Raw genomic sequence first — 23194 nt, 5'->3', positions numbered from 1 at the left:
TCCACCAACTCTTCCACATCCTAGCTACATGATATTTAATGCAGCCCAGAGCCATATTATTACCATTGACATACCATGTTTACTGATTTTAATTGTTTCTAACAACTACCTTTAGATGCCATCATAAACAAAGGGAGAAGTAATGAATAATTCATGCCGAGAATTGTAAACAAAAGCGTTATATATTAAGGGCGGTGACTGGACGAACGCAGATTCATCCACGTTTTCTCTGATGCTGGACCAGAGAAAATGTAATGTTTTCCTTCTGCCTGGAAAGCACACCTCCGTAGAATATAAGCATTGCATGTTTATATGCTATGTAATGTGTTTCTTATATAATTTTGAAGAGAATATCATAGATGGATTAATGGAAATGTCTATATTAACCTAAAATAAGACATTTCATGTATCCAAGAGTGACACTGACGATTTTCGAGCGGATGTACGAAATCTGGGGTAAAAATTCGCCAAAAAAGTGGTTGAAATTCGAATTGTACGATATCTGGACCAGACGAAAACCAGGGGTCCACTGTACTGTTGAATTTTAAGCTGTAAGTGACATTGATCATTATATTATTTTGCACTTATCACTTCAGGTTTGCAAGGCGATTATGGACAAATGGGTTTTCCTGGAATTATTGGAGGAGTTGGCCTACCTGGATTACCTGGCATAAGCTACACAGGTGCTAAAGGTCAAACAGGACCCATTGGTCTTCCAGGAACTCCAGGTGCACCCGGCAGATATGGACAGAAGGTACTTAGAAATCTAATTTTTTTTCATTCACTGCCAGTGTGATAGCAAATTCATTTAAAGTTTGTGAATTTATTGTGAAAATAAAATTCAAATGACTTTCCATTTTGAGACTATTTAGAAAAACAATTGTAGGAAAGATTATGAAGGTAGTGTGAGTAAACACTCCTGAATCCCATCAAAGATTGTAGTAGTAGCTAGAACCATTTAGTATACAATAATAAATTATACAATAATATATACAATAATAATTATATACAATAATTATATATTTTGTATGGGTGTGAAGCATGGGTGATGAATGTTGCAATGAGGAGAAGGCTGGGGGCAGTGGAGATGTCATGTCTGAGGGCAATGTGTGGTGTGAATATAATGCAGAGAATTTGTAGTTTGGAAATTAGGTGGTGTGGGATTACCAAAACTATTATCCAGAGGGCTGAGGAGGGATTGTTGAGGCAGTTTGGACATGTAGAGAGAATGGAACAAAACAGAATGACTTTGAGAGTGTATAAATCTGTAGTGGAGGGAAGGCGGGGTAGGGGTCGGACTAGGAAAGGTTGGAGGGAAGGGGTAAAGGAGCTTTTGTGTGCGAGGGGCTTGGACTTCCAGCAAGCACTTCACAGTTCCAGCGACTCTGTGTTTGGCTGTTGTGCGCATGCGCACATGTCCAAGATAAGATGCTGCACGCCAGGTAGAGAGAGCACTGTCACTGACGTAGTGCCGACCCTGGTATGCAAGTATAAGGTAGTGTTTATTATTGACTCGGCGACGTGTGTTGTGCTTAAAAACCATGTACGTACCATATTCTTGACTGTGATAAAGTGTAGAATTAGATGATTATTATTTTCCAACTTCTTATTATTATCATCACACTGGCCGATTCCCACCAAGGCAGGGTGGCCCGAAAAAGAAAAACTTTCACCATCATTCACTCCATCACTGTCTTGCCAGAAGGGTGCTTTACACTACAGTTTTTAAGCTGCAACATTAACACCCCTCCTTCAGAGTGCAGGCACTGTACTTCCCATCTCCAGGACTCAAGTCTGGCCTGCCGGCTTCCCTGAATCCCTTCATAAATGTTACTTTGCTCACACTCCAACAGCACGTCAAGTATTAAAAACCATTTTTCTCCATTCACTCCTATCAAACACGCTCACGCATGCCTGCTGGAAGTCCAAGCCCCTCGCACACAAAACCTCCTTTACCCCCTCCCTCCAACCTTTCCTAGGCCGACCCCTACCCCGCTTTCCTTCCACTACAGACTGATACACTCTTGAAGTCATTCTGTTTCGCTCCATTCTCTCTACATGTCCGAACCACCTCAACAACCCTTCCTCAGCCCTCTGGACAACAGTTTTGGTAATCCTGCACCTCCTCCTAACTTCCAAACTACGAATTCTCTGCATTATATTCACACCACACATTGCCCTCAGACATGACATCTCCACTGCCTTCAGCCTTCTCCTCGCTGCAACATTCATCACCCATGCTTCACACCCATATAAGAGCGTTGGTAAAACTATACTCTCATACATTCCCCTCTTTGCCTCCAAGGACAAAGTTCTTTGTCTCCACAGACTCCTAAGTGCACCACTAACCCTTTTCCCCTCATCAATTCTATGATTCACCTCATCTTTCATAGACCCATCCGCTGACACGTCCACTCCCAAATATCTGAATACATTCACCTCCTCCATACTCTCTCCCTCCCTCCAATCTGATATCCAATCTTTTATCACCTAATTTTTTTGTTATCCTCATAACCTTACTCTTTCCTGTATTCACTTTTAATTTTCTTCTTTTGCATACCCTACCAAATTCATCCACCAATCTCTGCAACTTCTCTTCAGAATCTCCCAAGAGCACAGTGTCATCAGCAAAGAGCAACTGTGACAACTCCCACTTTGTGTGATTCTTTATCTTTTAACTCCACGCCTCTTGCCAAGACCCTCGCATTTACTTCTCTTACAACCCCATCTATAAATATATTAAACAACCACGATGACATCACACATCCTTGTCTAAGGCCTACTTTTACTGGGAAATAATTTCCCTCTTTCCTACATACTCTAACTTGAGCCTCACTATCCTCGTAAAAACTCTTCACTGCTTTCAGTAACCTACCTCCTACACCATACACCTGCAACATCTGCCACATTGCCCCCCTATCCACCCTGTCATACACCTTTTCCAAATCCATAAATGCCACAAAGACCTCTTTAGCCTTATCTAAATACTGTTCACTTATATGTTTCACTGTAAACACCTGGTCCACACACTCCCTACCTTTCCTAAAGCCTCTTTGTTCATCTGCTATCCTATTCTCTGTCTTACTCTTAATTCTTTCAATAATAACTCTACCATACACTTTACCAGGTATACTCAACAGACTTATCCCCCTATAATTTTTGCACTCTCTTTTGTCCCCTGTGCCTTTATACAAAGGAACTATGCATGCTCTCTGCCAATCCCTAGGTACCTTACCCTCTTCCATACATTTATTAAATAATTGCACCAACCACTCCAAAACTATATCCCCACCTGCTTTTAACATTTCTATCTTTATCCCATCAATCCCGGCTGCCTTACCTCCTTTCATTTTACCTACTGCCTCTCGAACTTCCCCAACACTCACAACTGGCCCTTCCTCACTCCTACAAGATGTTATTCCTCCTCGCCCTGTACACGAAATCACAGCTTCCCTATCTTCATCAACATTTAACAATTCCTCAAAATATTCCATCCATCTTCCCAATACCTCTAACTCTCCATTTAATAACTCTCCTCTCCTATTTTTAACTGACAAATCCATTTGATCTCTAGGCTTCCTTAACTTGTTAATCTCACTCCAAAACTTTTTCTTTTTTTCAACAAAATTTGTTGATAACATCTCACCCACCCATTTTCCAACTATTTTATTTAATTCATAGCTTTTTTTGGTTATTTTATTTTACAGAAAATTCAAATAATTTAATCATGGCCTCCTTGCATCCCCAAGAAATAAGTTCTGTGATCGTAAGTGAACTTCAACAGCTTAAGTTTTCACAGTTGTTTCCCCATGAGAAAGTTACAGTTAAGAAAAGAGGCCATTCAACACCTGATATTTAAATATCTCAGCCAGGAATAAGCAACAACAACAAGCATATATGCTTGTTTTGATTTATACAATATTAAAACAATGGCTAAAATTTTCTGAAGCAGCACCTCCATTAATTTTAGCTATGAGCTGCCACTGATAGTGGTACCAACACTTATGTGGGTGTGAAGCATGGGTTGTAAATGCTGCAGTGAAGAGATGGCTGGAGGCAGTGGAGATGTGTCTAAGGGCAATACGTGGTGTAAATGTTATGCAGAGAATTAGTAGTGTGTGTGAGCATGTTAGATAGGAGTGAATGGAGATGGATGGTTTTTGGGACCTGACCATCTGTTGGAGTGTGGAAAGTACAATGCCTGCACTCTAAAGGAGGGGTTTGGGATATTGGCAGTTTGGAGGGATGTCTAAGCTGTTGTATCTGAGCACTTTTGCAAAAACAGTGATTATGTGTGAGTGATTTTTTTTTTCTTTTGCCACCGTGTTAAAAAACAAAAGCAAAAAAATATTTATTTTGTTTATTGCTGTGGTTGTTGTTTGTCATTACCTTCAGCATCATTGTCATTATAAGTATCATAATTACTGTATCATAATCATCTTCATTGTCATTATTATCACTACATTTTTTTATCATTATTATTACTGTCATTTTTCATTATTTCCACCCTCTTAAAGACTCGAGAGATATTGGTAGTAACAAGTGCTAATTGTTTTTCAGTTGGCAACACAATACATCCTCATCTGCATACAACATATTCATGTAGCATACATACCAGTATGCTTGTTTGTGTGAGCACTTAGCTCAGTTTAGCATGTGCCTCTTTTCTTATTTTTTTATCCAGAACTTGTGCCCACAGCTTACACAGCAATAATTCTTTTGCCAAACAAGATTAGTGCATGTTTCAGGGTTTAGGCTCTGGAACTAAAAACATAAACATCCCATAATCTTACATCTTGGCTTACAAAGTGACTTTATTACTCAGTTGCATGCCTTCCAATATGTGTTCAGTACAACCTTAGCTTGGAGATTGGCTTGGATCCTGGCCCTAAGATTACACAGGACAATGTACAGTCTCTATTAGTTTCACAACATCTACAAACAAGGACACCTTTGACTCTGTTTCTCCTGTCATGTAATTTACATATACAAAAAACAGCTCTGACCCTAGGACTGACCCTTGTGGAACTGCACTCAACACATGTGCCGACTCCAACACCCCATCACATACCATTACTCATTGTTTCTTTCCTGTCAGGTATTCCCTGATCCATTACAGTGCTTTTCCTGTTATTCCTGCCTGCTCTTCTAACTTTTGTACCAGTCTCTTGTGCAGTACTGTGTCAAAAGCCTTACACTCCAACAAAATGCAGTCTACCTCTCCCTCTCTTTCCTGTCTTCTATTACCTTGTAGAACTCCAGCAGGTTTGTGACACAGGAATTTCCATCCCTGAAGCCATGCTGATTGTCTTGTATGACCCCATTCCTTTCTAGGTGTTTCACCACTCTTGCAATAATCTTCTCCATGATTTTACATATTATACATGTCAGTAATGCTGGTCTGTAGTTAAATTCTACCTGTCTGCTTCCTTTCTTAAAAATTAGGACTATTTGCTGTCTTCCACACTTCCGGCAGTTGCCTTGTTTTGATAGATTTGTTTAAGATTGTTGTTAGTGGCCCACACAGTGCCTCTGCTCCCTCCCTCTAGACCCATGGAGAGATGTTATCTGGGCCCACCACCTTCGAGATATCTAATTCACACAGCAGTTTCTTCACCTCCTCCTCAGTTGTGTGTATTGTGTCCAGCACTTGCTGGTGTACTCTACCACCTCGGTTTGCTGGAAACCTTTCCGTCTCCTCTGAGATTACCTCCCTAAATCTTATGCTGATCTCTTTGCATAATTTCTGGTCATTCCTTGTGAGCTCCCTGCCTTCCTTCTTCAGATTGATTACATGGTCCTTGTCTACTGTTTTCCTCCTGATGTGGCTGTATAACAACTTAGTGTCAGATTTGACTTTTGATGCTGTAATTTTCAAATTGCTGCTGGGTCTTCCTCCTAATCCATGCATATTCATTTCTGTCTGTTCGACTCACTGCCTTGTTTTCCTGAGTTCTTTGCCTTCTCTACTTTTTCCATGTTCAAGCACTCTTGGCTTTGGCCTCTCTACACATCAGGGTAAACCATGGGCTCACTCTGGTCCTCCCAGTTTCTGTTGCCCCTGGGTATGAACTTTTCCTCTGCCTCCCTGCACTTTGTGGCCACATGTTCCATCATTTCATTTACTCTCTCCTCCTCCCCCTCCCCTCTCTGAAGGGTCTTCCCTGTGAGTGAGGAAGAATAATGCAACATGGAATATAACTTGTGTTGGATCACTCAGTGACCAAAATGTATTTAAATAGTTTTATGCATTATTTTTTTTATTATTATCACACTGGCCGATTCCCACCAAGGCAGGGTGGCCCAAAAAAGAAAAACTTTCACCATCATTCACTCCATCACTGTCTTGCCAGAGGGGTGCTTTACACTACAGTTTTTAAACTGCAACATTAACACCCCTCCTTCAGAGTGCAGGCACTGTACTTCCCATCTCCAAACTCAGGTCTGGCCAGCCGGTTTCCCTGAACCCCTTCATAAATGTTACTTTTCTCACACTCCAACAGCACGTCAATAATTAAAAACCATTTGTCTCCATTCACTCCTATCAAACACGCTCACGCATGCCTGCTGGAAGTCCAAGCCTCTCGCACGCGAAACCTCCTTTACCCCCTCCCTCCAACCTTTCCTAGGCCAACCCCTACCCCGCCTTCCTTCCACTACAGACTGATACACTCTTGAAGTCACTCTGTTTTGCTCCATTCTCTCTACATGTCCGAACCACATCAACAACCTTCCTCAGCCCTCTGGACAACAGTTTTGGTAATCCTGCACCTCCTCCTAACTTCCAAACTACGAATTCTCTGCATTATATTCACACCACACATTGCCCTCAGACATGACATCTCCATTGCCTCCAGCCTTCTCCTCGCTGCAACATTCATCACCCATGCTTCACATCCATATAAGAGCGTTGGTAAAACGATACTCTCATACATTCCCCTCTTTGCCTCCAAGGACAAAGTTCTTTGTCTCCACAGACTTCTAAGTGCACCACTCACCCTTTTCCCCTCATCAAAGGAATAAGGAATATCCACTAGGAATTTTTATTGACCTAAGAAAAGCTTTTGACACAGTAGACCATGACATCCTACTCCACAAACTTGACCATTACGGTATAAGAGGCCATGCGCCTGCTTATTTCAAATCTTACCTTACTAATAGGCATCAGTATGTCACCATTAAAGACACAGCATCAACAACATGGCCACTTGATACTGTCGTTCCACAGGGAAGTGTCCTTGGTCCCCTGCTCTTCCTCATATACATCAATGATCTTCCAAACGTATCCCAACACCTGAAACCCATTCTCTTTGCTGACGACACGACTTATGTCATCTCTCACCCTAATCTTGCCACCCTCAACACCATTGTTAACGAGGAGCTGATCAAAATATCGACTTGGATGACAACCAATAAACTTACGCTTAACACTGACAAAACCTACTATATTATGTTTGGTAGAGCAGGAGATGCACAAATTAACATTAAGATCGACAACACACTAATTACCAGACATAATGAGGGCAAATTCCTAGGCCTATACCTTGACAACAACCTGAATTTCAGCACCCATATCCAACACATAACCAAAAAAGTATCCAAAACGGTTGGGATCCTCTGCAAGATACGATACTACGTGCCACAAAATGTCCTTCTCACACTATACCACTCACTTATTTATCCATACCTCACCTATACTATTTGTGCTTGGGGATCAACTGCAGTAACACACCTTTTTTTTTTTTATTATCACACTGGCCGATTCCCACCAAGGCAGGGTGGCCCGAAAAAGAAAAACTTTCACCATCATTCACTCCAACACTGTCTTGCCAGAAGGGTGCTTTACACTACAGTTTTTAAACTGCAACATTTACACCCATCCTTCAGAGTGCAGGCACTGTACTTCCCATCTCCAGGACTCAAGTCTGGCCTGCCAGTTTCCCTGAACCCCTTCATAAATGTTACTTTGCTCACACTCCAACAGCACGTCAAGTATTAAAAACCATATGTCTCCATTCACTCCTATCAAACACGCTCATGCATGCCTGCTGGAAGTCCAAGCCCCTCGCACACAAAACCTCCTTTACCCCCTCCCTCCAACCTTTCCTAGGCTGACCCCTACCCTGCCTTCCTTCCACTACAGACTGATACACTCTTGAATTCACTCTGTTTCGCTCCATTCTCTCTATATGTCCGAACCACCTCAACAACCCTTCCTCAGCCCTCTGGACAACAGTTTTGGTAATCCTGCACCTCCTCCTAACTTCCAAACTACGAATTCTCTGCATTATATTCACACCACACATTGCCCTCAGACATGACATCTCCACTGCCTCCAGCCTTCTCCTCGCTGCAACATTCATCACCCATGCTTCACACCCATATAAGACCGTTGGTAAAACTATACTCTCATACATTCCCCTCTTTGCCTCCAAGGACAAAGTTCTTTGTCTCCACAGACTCCTAAGTGCACCACTCACCCTTTTCCCCTCATCAATTCTATGATTCACCTCATCTTTCATAGACCCATCCGCTGACACGTCCACTCCCAAATATCTGAATACATTCACCTCCTCCATACTCTCTCCCTCCAATCTGATATCCAATCTTTCATCACCTAATCTTTTTGTTATCCTCATAACCTTACTCTTTCCTGTATTCACCTTTAATTTTCTTCTTTTGCATTTTATTATTATTATTATTATTATTATTATTATTATCACACTGTACCAAGGCAGGGTTCACCATCATTCACTCCATCACTGTCTTGCCAGAAGGGTGCTTTACACTACAGTTTTTAAACTGCAACATTAACACCCCTCCTTCAGAGTGCAGGCACTGCACACCCTACCAAATTCATCCACCAATCTCTGCAACTTCTCTTCAGAATCTCCCAAGAGCACAGTTTCATCAGCAAAGAGCAACTGTGACAACTCCCACTTTATGTGTGGTTCTTTATCTTTTAACTCCACGCCTCTTGCCAAGACCCTCGCACTTACTTCTCTCAACCCCATCTATAAATATATTAAACAACCACGGTGACATCACACATCCTTGTCTAAGGCCTACTTTTACTGGGAAATAATTTCCCTCTTTCCTACATACTCTAACTTGAGCCTCACTATCCTCATAAAAACTTCACTGCTTTCAGTAACCTACCTCCTACACCATACACCTGCAACATCTGCCACATTGCCCCCCTATCCACCCTGTCATACACCTTTTCCAAATCCATAAATGCCACAAAAACCTCTTTAGCCTTATCTAAATACTATTCACTTATATGTTTTACTGTAAACACCTGGTCCACACCCCCCCCCTACCTTTCCTAAAGCCTCCTTGTTCATCTGCTATCCTATTCTCCGTCTTTTAATTCTTTCAATAATAACTACCATACACTTTACCAGGTATACTCAACAGACCTATCTCCCTATAATTTTTGCACTCTCTTTTGTCCCCTTTGCCTTTATACAAAGGAACTATGCATGCTCTCTGCCAATCCCTAGGTACCTTACCTTCTTCCATACATTTATTAAATAATTGCACCAACTACTCCAAAACTATATCCCCACCTGCTTTTAACATTTCTATCTTTATCACATCAATCCTGGCTGCATATTGTTACCTATTTCTGTTTGCATAGAGAGAGAATAGTTTGGGAATAGCAGTAATAACACCAACAACAATAACACCAGCAGTAATAATGATGTATACTCTTTTAATACAAACAGGGTACCATGGGAATGATGGGTTTACCTGGCATCAGTGGAGATCGAGGTGAGCCAGGAGATGTGGGTTTCCCTGGACCACCTGGAGGAAGAATAGTAGGTCCTCCAGGCCCTCAGGGATGGCCTGGACCTAAGGGCCAGGCTGGTGAGCCTGGCAGGTTTGGAAATAAGGGTGAGTAATAGTTTACTGATTCTTGGCATTCATAAAGAAGAGTGTCACATTAATTTCCTTTTTTTATATAAATTCAGAAATTTGAGGTTAACCAAAATTTAATCTAATCTACCCTTGCATAGGTGATTTAAAAGCAAGATTACCAAAAAAACTTGGAGTGGTGAAAATGAGCTATTATTTTTTTTAAATTTGCTTCAAACATAGATTTAATATATTCCTTAGTCACACTCCGAGCAGACCTATAACTAATTATTTTACTATTGATCATCTTACCATTATATTGATTTCATGACATGTCTATTGTGCTTGGTCATCATTACTATTATATTTAAACCAAGTGCTAAATTCCAATGGATCATTCATAACTGCAGTATACTTAAGCATTAATGTTGCCGAAGTTCCCATAATTTTTAATAATTAGCCAGGCTGTAGGAGCAACACTAGGGTCATGATGATCCCTGTATCTAGCCCAGAGTGCTGAAAACACACTTTCTTTTCTTGTATGGTTCTGTTATACTAGTGTTGAATGGAAGCCTGTTGAATATCTCTTACCTTGTAAGGATTGTTGGCCTTTTCTTTCTTTCTCATAAACAGGTAAGATTACAGGTAAATATATAAAATGTTTGCTTATGCTCAGTATACACTTAGATGTGTTTTCCTCTGCATTTCTTGATAGTTCTTATTCTTTCCAAGATATTGGGCCTGGTCTGAGACTGGGCTGTGGGGACAATGTCTTTGGAACTATTAATGACAAGCAGATATGGCTCAATTCAGTCTGAAATGTTATTTTATCTTACCATTACAGTGGACCCTTGATTAACATAATTAATCCATTCCAGAGAACATGTCTTATACCAAATCTGACTTAACCCGAATTAATTTTCCCCATAAGAAATAATGGAAACACATCCTTGTCTAAGGCCTACTTTTACTGGGAAAAAATTTCCCTCTTTCCTACATACTCTAACTTGAGCCTCACTATCCTCGTAAAAACTCTTCACTGCTTTCAGTAACCTACCTCCTACACCATACACTTGCAACATCTGCCACATTGCCCCCCTATCCACCCTGTCATACGCCTTTTCCAAATCCATAAATGCCACAAAGACCTCTTTAGCCTTATCTAAATACTGTTCACTTATATGTTTCACTGTAAACACCTGGTCCACACACCCCCTACCTTTCCTAAAGCCTCCTTGTTCATCTGCTATCCTATTCTCCGTCTTACTCTTAATTCTTTCAATTATAACTCTACCATACACTTTACCAGGTACACTCAACAGACTTATCCCCCTATAATTTTTGCACTCTCTTTTATCCCCTTTGCCTTTATACAAAGGAACTATGCATGCTCTCTGCCAATCCCTAGGTACCTTACCCTCTTCCATACATTTATTAAATAATTGCACCAACCACTCCAAAACTATATCCCCACCTGCTTTTAACATTTCTATCTTTATCCCATCAATCCCGGCTGCCTTACCCCCTTTCATTTTACCTACTGCCTCACGAACTTCCCCCACACTCACAACTGGCTCTTCCTCACTCCTACAAGATGTTATTCCTCCTTGCCCTATACACGAAATCACAGCTTCCCTATCTTCATCAACATTTAACAATTCCTCAAAATATTCCTTCCATCTTCCCAATACCTCTAACTCTCCATTTAATAACTCTCCTCTCCTATTTTTAACTGACAAATCCATTTGTTCTCTAGGCTTTCTTAACTTGTTAATCTCACTCCAAAACTTTTTCTTATTTTCAACAAAATTTGTTGATAACATCTCACCCACTCTCTCATTTGCTCTCTTTTTACATTGCTTCACCACTCTCTTAACTTCTCTCTTTTTCTCCATATACTCTTCCCTCCTTGCATCACTTCTACTTTGTAAAAACTTCTCATATGCTAACTTTTTCTCCCTTACTACTCTCTTTACATCATCATTCCACCAATCGCTCCTCTTCCCTCCTGCACCCACTTTCCTGTAACCACAAACTTCTGCTGAACACTCTAACACTACATTTTTAAACCTACCCCATACCTCTTCGACCCCATTGCCTATGCTCTCATTAGCCCATCTATCCTCCAATAGCTGTTTATATCTTACCCTAACTGCCTCCTCTTTTAGTTTATAAACCTTTACCTCTCTCTTCCCTGATGCTTCTATTCTCCTTGTATCCCATCTACCTTTTACTCCAATTAATCCATTCCAGTCACCCAAAAGTACTAAACATCTGCCAAATGAAATATACATTTTCCTACACAGAAATCAATGAGACATACAGAATAAACAATACTAAAATAACACTTGCCTTTATTGAAGACATTGATGAGTGATGAGATGGGAGGACGGGAGAGATGGAGGTGTACTAGTGTTTGGAAGGGTAATCCCCCTCCATAAGGACTTCAGGCACCAAGTCCTTTTCCGGGGTTACATCCCTTCTTTGTTTCTTAATGCCACTAGCACCAGCTTGAGAGTCACTGGACCTCTGTCACACAAAAATTCTGTCCAGGGAGCTCTGTTTCTGGCATGTCTTTAAGATTTTCCTAAAATGGGACACAACATTGTCATTGTAGATGTTGCCAGCACGGCTTGCAACAGCTATGTCAGGGTGATGTTCATCCATAAATGTTTACACTTCAGTCCACTTTGTACAAATGTCCTTAATCTTTGAAGAAGGCACCCTCCTCCATCTCTCTTTCTCTTCTTCTGAACTAAATTCCTGAGCTGTGGTCTGTTGGTGTTGCACCTCAAGCTCTTGCAGCTCTGTAGTGGTTAGCTCTTCATCATCGTCTTCCTCCATCAACTCTTCCACATCCTCCAAACTCGCATCCAACCCCATGGAATTCCCCAATGACACAATAGATTCGACAACTGGCATAGGTTCCTCAGGGTCTGCCCCAAACCCTTCAAAATCCCTCTCTTGTACACATTCTGGCCACAATTTTCTCCTAGCAGAGTTCAAAGTCCTGCAAGTCACTCCCTCTCAAGCCTTACCTATAAGGTTTATGCAAGTGAGGATACTGAAGTGATCTTTCCAGAACACTCTTAGGGTCAGTTCAGTGTCTGAGGTCACTTCAAAGCACTTTTGAAATTCTGCTTTAGTGTAGAGTTTTTTGAAATTTGAAATGACCTGCAGGTCCATGGGCTGGAGGAGAGGAGTGGTATTAAGGGGCAAGAATTTCACTTTGATGAAGCTAAACTCCGGCACCATTCGCTCTTCCAAATTTGGATGATGAGCAGGAGCATTGTCCATTACCAGGAGGCACTTGAGTTCCAATTTATTTTTCAGGAGGTATTTTTTTCACAGTGGGGCCAAACACGTCATGGAACTAGCCAAGGAAAATTTCCCTTGTGACCCATGCCTTACTGTTTTCCCTCCACATCACATAATTTAGTTTTGATAACACTGCATTACTACAAAACATGAGAGTTGGCCTGTCTTTCATAGGCTTGTGTCCTGGGAGTGCCTTTTTCTCCTGAGTAACGTAGGTCCTCTTTGGCATTTTCTTCCATAATAGACCTGTTTTGTCACAATTGAACACTTGTTGGGGTTTGAATTTTTCAGCCTCTATGTACCCGTTGAAGTCTTTAACATATTTTTCAGCCGCTTTTTTGTCAGCACTGGCAGCCTCATTGTGCCTTATCACACTGTGTATGCCAGTATGATTCTTAAATCTCTCAAACCAACCTTTGCTGGCCTTAAATTCACCAATATGGGCACTAGTTCCAGGCATTTATTTAATGAGATCATCATGCAACTGCCTTGCCTTTTTACGTATAATTGACTGCGAAACACTATCTCCTGATAATTGTTTCTCGTTGATCCACACCAACAACAATCTCTCCACATCTTCGAGTATTTGCGATCTTTGTTTTGTAAGCATATTTGCACCTTTCACAACAGCAGCTTCCTTGATTGCCTTTTTCTTGGCCAAGATAGTAGCGATGGTTGTATGGGGTTTGTTATACAACCTGGCCAGCTCGGAGACATGCACTCCACTTTCGTATTTTGTGATCTCTTTCTTGAATTCTATAGTGTTTCTCACCCTCTTTACCAAAGGGCTGGTGCTAGAAGCTTTCTTTGGGCCCATGTTGGCTTGTTTAGCAGTTACAAGCACTAAAAACAATGGAATAATACAAAATGTATCACATGTACGCGTGGAATCATCTTCACTGGATTGTAAACAATGGCACACTGGCTGTAGATGGAGTGGCCGGGCCGCTCACGGCACGTGGACATGTTCGGGATGAATGACTCTAACCGAATTCTATGTTAAATAACAAAAAAAGGCACAATACCATGACTGGAACGATACACAAATAACCCGCACATAAAAGAGAGAAGCTTATGATGACATTTCGGTCCGACTTGGACCATTGACAAAGTCACACTGTGACTTTGTCAATGGTCCAAGTCGGACTGAAACGTCGTCGTAAGCTTCTCTCTTTTATGTGCAGGTTATTTGTGTAACGAATTCTATGTTGTTAACCGAGCCAATATTTTGATGCAAAAACGTTACTTAATCCGATTATTACTTAATCCAATGACGTGTTAATCCGGGGGCCCACTATAATTGTTTTTATTTGTAATCTTACCTAGAGAAACAAAGAAGTATTTACTTAGGTGTTTATTTAAAACTAATTAAATACTTTAATGTTTTATGGATTGCATCAATAATTTGTCCTGTTTACTACTGCAAACTGCCTCATAGAACATGCATTTAGTCATGTGTCTTGTTAACTTAACCATATTTCATAGCAGACACCTTGACACTTCATACTCTACATTATATCTACAGTCTTAGTACTTTACAAAATAAACTCTACCATCTTATATCAAAAAAGTTTTGGTCCTAGTTCTCCCTTGCTCGGTATATAACTTATAAAATGTCTGAAATCACCATCATCATCATTGCCCAATTTCCATCTTATATAGAGTAGGGATTATAGGCATGCTAAGAAGTAATACATTTTGAGAGAAATACAAACCTTATGGATATATATTGTGAGAGAAAGAAGAGTTTGTGGAAGATGCAGGTAGGTACTTTTCACCAGCACCTAAGATTAGTGATTCCGTTTTTTATAATGAGAGGTTTCATTGTCTGTAATATAAAAAAATATATCTTGGCATAGGTCTACCCGGTGATATTGGTCCTGTTGGTTGGCTTGGACGAAATGGGTTGCAGGGCATCAGAGGACCACCAGGTGACCGTGGCCAACCAGGCATAATTATTGGTGGGAGCAGAGCTGACAATGGAGATCCTGGTCGACCAGGGCTACCAGGAGATCCTGGAAGAGATGGTTTACCTGGTCTTCCAGGAATCAAGGTACAGAAGTGTTGTGTAGTTCCTTTATATATATATATATAGATATATATTATATATACAGTGGACCCTTGTTTTCGTAATTAATCCATTCCAGAGAGTGTGACTAATGGCGAAATTGACGATTTGTGAAACCATTTTTCCCATAAGAAATAATATAAATCCAGTTAATTCGTTTCAGACCAAAAGTATTAACAAAAAATATAAGCGACTATTGGCAGAAAGGTGGGTTAGTGCAAAGATGAATAGTGGGGGGGTTGAAGAGGGTTGGAATAGTTTTAAAAATGCAGTATTAGAATGTGGGGCAGAAGCTTGTGGTTATAGGAGGGTGGGGGCAGGAGGAAAGAGGAGTGATTGGTGGAATGATGAAGTAAAGGGTGTGATAAAAGAGAAAAAGGTATTTAGATAAAGGTAGGGAAGTTTTTATTGCATTTATGGATTTAGAAAAGGCATATGATAGAGTGGATAGAGGAGCAATGTGGCAGATGTTGCAAGTATATGGAATAGGTGGTAAGTTACTAAATGCTGTAAAGAGCTTTTATGAGGATAGTGAGGCTCAGGTTAGGGTGTGTAGAAGAGAGGGAGAATACTTCCTGGTAAAAGTAGGTCTTAGACAGGGATGTGTAATGTCATCATGGTTGTTTAATATATTTATAGATGGGGTTGTAAAAGAAGTAAATGCTAGGGTATTCGGGAGAGGGGTGGGATTAAATTATGGGGAATCAAATTCAAAATAGGAATTGACACAGTTACTTTTTGCTGATGATACTGTGCTTATGGGATATTCTAAAGAAAAATTGCAAAAGTTACTGGATGAGTTTGGGAATGTGTGTAAAGGTAGAAAGTTGAAAGTGAACATAGAAAAGAGTAAGGTGATGAGGGTATCAAATGATTTAGATAAAGAAAAATTGGATATCAAATTGGGGAAGAGGAGTATGGAAGAAGTGAATGTTTTCAGATACGTACTTGGGAGTTGACGTGTCGGCGGATGGATTTATGAAGGATGAGGTTAATCATAGAATTGATGAGAGAAAAAAGGTGAGTGGTGCGTTGAGGTATATGTGGAGTCAAAAAACGTTATCTATGGTGGCAAAGAAGGGAATGTATGAAAGTATAGTGGTACCAACACTCTTATATGGATGTGAAGCTTGGGTGGTAAATGCAGCAGTGAGGAGACGATTGGAGGCAGTGGAGATGTCCTGTCTAAGGGCAATGTGTGGTGTAAATATTATGCAGAAAATTCGGAGTGTGGAAATTAGGAGAAGGTGTGGAGTTAATAAAAGCATTAGTCAGAGGGCAGAAGAGGGGTTGTTGAGGTGGTTTGGTCATTTAGAGACAATGGATCAAAGTAGAATGACATGGAAAGCATATAAATCTATAGGGGAAGGAAGGAGGGGTAGGGGTCGTCCTCGAAAGGGTTGGAGAGAGGGGGTAAAGGAGGTTTTGTGGGCGAGGGGCTTGGACTTCCAGCAAGCGTGCGTGAGCATGTTAGATAGGAGTGAATGGAGATGAATGATACTTGGGACCTGACAATCTGTTGGAGTGTGAGCAGGGTAATATTTAGTGAAGGGATTCAGGGAAACCGGTTATTTTCATATAGTCGGACATGAGTCCTGGAAATGGGAAGTACAATGCCTGCACTTTAAAGGAGGGGTTTGGGATATTGTCAGTTTGGAGGGATATGTTGTGTATCTTTATATGTGTATGCTTCTAAACTGTTGTATTCTGAGCACCTCTGCAAAAACAGTGATAATGTGTGAGTGTGGTGAAAGTGTTGAATGATGATGAAAGTATTTTCTCTTTTGGGATTTTCTTTCTTTTTTGGGTCACCCTGCCTCGGTGGGAGACGGCCGACTTGTTGAAAAAAAAAAAAAAAATTTTACATGAAATATAGATTTACATACACAGGAAACAATGAGACATGAAGAATAAAACAATAATAACATCACACTTACCTTTATTGAAGACTCTTGTTGGTGTATGTATAAAATGTGTCATTACATATGTTAGGAGCGTGGCAGCGGCAGGGGAGTGTGTGTGGAGGCAGGACAAGATAGTCCTTCAATATGGCACTAATATCAACTCTATGGCTTATTTATCTATTACAATTCATCTAATATGACGTAATAAACAATATTAATAATATAGAAACATGACACGTACTCTAGAATGAATAAAAAATGTCATTATGTATGTCACGAGTGGTGGTGTTTTGTTGTTAGGTATATAAGGGCCACTGAGAGCATAAGCCGTACATAGTGGTAGTGAAAGCCAGCAGAGGTGGCGATGTTCTCAGTAGCCCTATATAACTCCAACAACATTGGAGGAGTTAGGTTCGTGCTCTCCTTTTTCTATCGATTAATCGCTTAACTTACTTGCTACACTGTTAATGTTACACTTTATTGCTGGCAGGCGCTATAGCTTTTATCGACTTGTGCTGCTTTAGTATCGTACATATCATAGAATCACTGAAGAAGGTACATTCTTCCTTCTCTCTTCCTCCTCCTAGTGCCAAAGGCCTGGCACTAGGAGCTCTCATTGGGGCTATGGTGGCTTATTTAGCAGTTGCAAGCACTACAACGAATGGAATACAGTGGACCCCCGCATAACGATATTAATCTGTTCCTGAGAGCTCATTGTTATGCGAAATTATCGTTATGCGAATGAATTTTCCCCATAAGAAATAATGGAAATCAAATTAATCCGTGCAAGACACCCCCAAAGTATGAAAAAAAAAAATTATCACATGAAATATTAATTTTAATACACACAAACTGAAAAAGACATGCACAGTTACATGACACTTACCTTTATTGAAGATCTGGTGATGATTGATGGGATGGGAGGAGGAGAGAGTCTTAGTGTTTAGAAGGGGAATCTCCTTCCATTAAGACTTGAGGTGTCAAGTCCTTTTCTGGGGTTACTTCCCTTCTTCTTTTAATGCCACTAGGACCAGCTTCAGAGTCACTGGACTTCTGTCGCACAACATATCTGTCCATAGTGGCCTGTACCTCTCGTTCGTTTATGACTTTCCTAAAGTGTTTCACAACAGTGTCAGTGTAATAGTCATCAGCACAGCTTGCAATAGCTGTGTTAGGGTGATTGTCATCAAAAAAGGTTTGCACTTTAAGCTACATTCCACACATTTCCTTAATCTTTGAAGTAGGCAACTTCTTCAATTTCTCTCTCCCCTCCTCCGAAGCAGTTTCCTCAGGTCTGGCCTCTTGCTGTTGAAGTTGATCTAGCAGCTCATCAGTGGTTAGTTCTTCATTGTCCTCCTCCACCAACTCTTCCACATCATCCCCACTAACCTCCAACCCCAAGGACTTTCCCAATGCTACAATGGATTCCTCAACTGGCATAGGATTCCCAGGGTTAGCCTCAAACCCTTCAAAATCCCTTTGGTCTACACATTCTGGCCACAGTTTCTTCCAAGCAGAGTTCAAGGTCCTCTTAGTCACTCCCTCCCAAGCCTTACCTATAAGGTTTACACAATTGAGGATATTAAAGTGATCTCTCCAAAACTCTCTTAGAGTCAATTGAGTTTCTGAGGTCACTACAAAGCACCTTTCAAACAGAGCTTTTGTGTACAGTTTTTTGAAGTTTGCAATAACCTGCTGGTCCATGGGCTGCAGGAGAGGAGTGGTATTAGGAGGCAAAAACTTCACCTTAATGAAGCTCATGTCCCCATAAAGTCGCTCTGCCACGTCTGTAGGATGACCAGGGGCATTGTCTAACACCAGGAGGCACTTAAGGTCTAATTTCTTTTCAGTTAGGTAATCTTTCACATTGGGGGCAAATGCTTGGTGTAACCAGTCATAGAAAAAGTCCCTAGTGACCCATGCCTTACTGTTTGCCCTCCACAGCACACACAAATTAGCCTTGAGGATATTCTTTTGCCTGAACGCTCTGGGAGTTTCTGAGTGATACACTAATAAAGGCTTCACTTTGCAATCACCACTAGCATTGGAACACATCAACAGAGTAAGCCTGTCTTTCACAGGCTTATGTCCTGGGAGTGCCTTTTCCTCCTGAGTAATGTAGGTCCTGCTTGGCATTTTCTTCCAAAACAGGCCTGTTTCATCACAATTAAACACTTGTTCAGGTTTCAGTCCTTCACTGTCTATGTACTCCTTGAATTCCTGCACATATTTTTCAGCTGCTTTGTGGTCCGAACTGGCAGCCTCACCATGCCTTATCACACTATGTATGCCACTATGCTTCTTAAATCTCTCAAACCAACCTTTGCTGGCCTTAAATTCACTCACATCATCACTAGTTGCAGGCATTTTTTTAATTAAATCCTCATGCAACTTCCTAGCCTTTTCACTTATGATCACTTGAGAGATGCTATCTCCTGCTATCTGTTTTTCATTTATCCACACCAATAAGAGTCTCTCAACATCTTCCATCACTTGCGATCTCTGTTTCGAAAACACAGTTGAACCTTTGGCAAGAACAGCTTCTTTGATTGCCGTTTTGTTGGACACAATAGTAGCGATAGTTGATTGGGGTTTACTATACAACCTGGCCAGCTCAGAGACACGCACTCCACTTTCATACTTAGCAATGATCTCTTTCTTCATCTCTATAGTAATTCTCACCCTTATTCCTGTAGGGTTGGCACTAGAAGCTTTCTTGGGGCCCATGGTCACTTATTTTGCAGATAAAATCACCAAAAACACTGTAATAATACGAAATGTTCCGATTGTATGCTTGGATGTTACCGCGGAGGCTGGCTGGTAAACAATGTCACCAGCGGAACATGTGAGGCTGGCTCAGGCCGCACATTAGACGCGTCTCGGACGAATAGCGTTGAGCAGGTTTTTTAGCGGTATGCAAGGCAAAATCTTAGCGATAAAATGTATCGGTATGCGGATTTAACGTTATGTGATGCCAACGGTATGCGGGGGTCCACTGTATTACAAAATGTATCATATGAACTTGTGGGCTCATCCTCACTCGCTGATAAACAGTGGCACACTGGCTGTGAATGGAGTGTCGGGCCACTCGGAACCATGCATACGTCTCTGGGATGAACGACTATTTGCAAGTCAAACAATGATTCGCGAGTTGATATTTTGACGTAAAAAAGTTACGATTTTTGAAAATTACGACTTCTGATGCTTACAAAAAACGAGGGTCCACTGTATATAACCTCTCCTCGCTTAGCGACTTATTCGTTTACCGATGACTTGTACTTATGACGGGTTCTCTGACCAGTATACATACCTAAATAATGTATGTTAGAGCTGATTTCCTCTATTCTGTTTCTTGCAGTATACAGTACACTGCTGTATAAACATTTATAAATATACCAGACATGTTATAAATGGTGCAAAGGTGGCATTAAAACAATATCAAAGATGGTTGACACAATCCCACTACCATTATAGTATGCTCCTCACTTAGCGAATAGTTTGTTTACCTACGTGGTCCTAGGAATGGAGCTCCGTCATTAAGTGAGGAGAGGCTGTAATGTTTTTTTTTTCAGTCTGTCACCTCTTTTTTAATACATCTATGGTTGTGTGAGTATAATGCAATTATCTTGACAGTGTAGCTTGTGCAGACCCAGAGAAAACCAAACCTCAAGACTTGCCCATGAAATGGAAAAAGCTGAATATAGAGAAACAAGTTGACATGCATAATTTGCAAAGAAACATAGGCACACAGGCAAGCATTCACAGTATTTTGTTCAATACAATAATATGGTAGTATGCAATATTTTAATTTTTTTAAGGGTTCAATCGGTGACACTGGCCAGGAAGGTTTTCGCGGTCGACCTGGACTTCCAGGCTATCGTGGTGATGATGGTGTAAGAGGGCTTCGGGGTCTAGAAGGTTAGTATTTTTTTTTTTTTGTATCACTTTGTAAAAAAATTAAATGTGCTAATAATCCTACACCTGCTCAGTACTTTTTATGTACAACAGTCACTTGAAATGAATGTTTAGTTAAGAATAGATTTTGATTATTATTCTGAAACTCATAACAGGACAGAATATCAGAATTCCTCTTAATCAATTTAGCTTCTGTTTTTTCTTTTACATAATGTGACATACAGACCTAAAATTAACTCTTGAAACACTTAACAAGTGTTATATTCTAAAGTCTTGTCGGGTTATCCAATTTGCTGGACCAATAGATGTCATGTAATGATAATTACATAATACACTGGTGACCTAGCAATTATACACCTCTTGTGTGTCTATAGCATCATGGTTTATTAATTGCTGTGACTTCAAAGAATGTTGGAGGATACTTCTCTCGAGTGGTAAATTTTAGAATTTTTCTGGAACTGCAGAGCTAATCTTTTTAAACATCTTGTCCAAGTTGTTTCATGTGCTTTGATCTGTGTATTTTTCATGCATCAAATAAAGATTTATTACCTCTTGTTCTGTCATGAAGGTATGTTGTTCTATCCCTTTGGTGATATAACAAGCCAACTCAGTTAACTTGTCAATAGTAAGTTTTTTCATCTACACCACTCTATAACTAGTGTTAAATGTAAGCAAAATAAGCTAAGAATCACACAGAATCAAGGGATCATCACCAGCAACTGTAGTGTTAACAATATAAAGAATGAATTCTTCACATAATGGCGTATGTGGCCCATATGTGGCAGTCATGGCAATTTCAAGCGTGCTTGTAATTTTTCCCAAACTAAAAGAGGTGGTGGACTGTCATTTTCCAGGAAATCAGTGGTGTACCTGTACTGTATCAGCTGAAGTTCACTTGGCACTTGCTAGTAATGCCGACATACATCCTTGTCATCTTTAGTAAAAATCTATTACTAAATCCCACATCTTTTGTCTTTATCCCTCCCCTTCCCCAGCAAAAAAGAATAGAGGAATACATGTAGTTAGCAAAAATGCAGTTCTTAATGTTAATGGCAGTGATGAAATAAAAAAAGCAAATCAAAATGAGGTGGACCAACGTGATAAAGGACTACTCCTGACTATATAAATTATATTGTAGAGCCTCCCCTAGATAAAATCAAGAATAACAGAAATATATATATACAATATAACAAAAATGAGTAATACATACTACATTATAGCAGTGTATACAGCATAATAAAAATGACTAACATTTACTGTACAGTACTAACACAAAATATAGAAACTATGTTGGTAATCAAAATAGGAAAACTGTCACATGTAAATACGTAATTAAGAAACAAAGGCAGCAGCAAATTCAGTGAAGAAGCAAGCTCTATAGTTACCAAACACAAGAACTTCAGACTACAAAGTAATTATGAAATATATTGACAATGAAGGGGAATAAAATAATAATCAAATACCAGCTGTAACTTAAAAATAAGTGCTGAGAGTAACTTGTTTCACAGATGATGGTAAACAGATGAATTATTATGCAACTGTCTTGTCAGTATTGATCCATGGAGTGGGCCATGTAATGCCATGGCTTAACATGCACTTTTGGAGGATAAACTGTAAATACAGCAATCCGTTGTAATGCTTAGCCCTTAAACTATTATTTGTGGGGATCTTGTCACCCCCACTTGTTATTTTTAAAAGGCTAATTCTGTAAACTGCATGACAGTCATTTCTCATTGTAGCTGTAGATCTGTATGGTAAACAGTTTTCCATGCAGTGGTAGATCTACATAGTAAACTGTTTTCCATGCAGTGATAGATCTACTTGGTAAACGGTTTTCCATGCAGTGATAGATCTACAAGGTAAACAGTTTTCCACGAGGTGATAGATTTACATGGAAAACAGTTTTCCACGAGGTGATAGATCTACATGGTAAGCAGTTTTCCATGCAGTGATAGATCTACATGGTAAACAGTTTTCCATGCAGTGATAATCTACATGGTAAACAGTTTTCCATCAGTGGTATGAGTGTGGTAAACAGTTTAAGAGCTAATAAGATTACTGGGATTCTACATTTATAAGAACATTGAAAAAGAAACTCTTAAGACCTGGGCAGAAAATTCTGAGGGCA

The 23194-nt window shown here is 40.2% G+C and overlaps 1 protein-coding gene across 1 annotated transcript in view; it reads left to right on the top strand.

Annotated features, from left to right (window-relative positions):
- Positions 1–23194, top strand: part of LOC128703688 (collagen alpha-2(IV) chain) — a 208302-nt gene that overhangs the window by 141358 nt on the left and 43750 nt on the right. The window contains exons 19-22 of the mRNA XM_070101287.1: positions 597–754; positions 9732–9900; positions 15039–15232; positions 20970–21069. Of these exons, the coding sequence (XP_069957388.1) occupies positions 597–754; positions 9732–9900; positions 15039–15232; positions 20970–21069 (621 nt within the window). The remainder of the gene's footprint in view (positions 1–596; positions 755–9731; positions 9901–15038; positions 15233–20969; positions 21070–23194) is intronic.

Source organism: Cherax quadricarinatus, chromosome 76 (assembly GCF_038502225.1).
Source record: "Cherax quadricarinatus isolate ZL_2023a chromosome 76, ASM3850222v1, whole genome shotgun sequence".
Taxonomy (NCBI): domain Eukaryota; kingdom Metazoa; phylum Arthropoda; class Malacostraca; order Decapoda; family Parastacidae; genus Cherax; species Cherax quadricarinatus.
The sequence above is the reverse complement of the archived record's forward strand: the minus strand, read 5'-3'. Positions and strand labels throughout refer to the sequence as shown.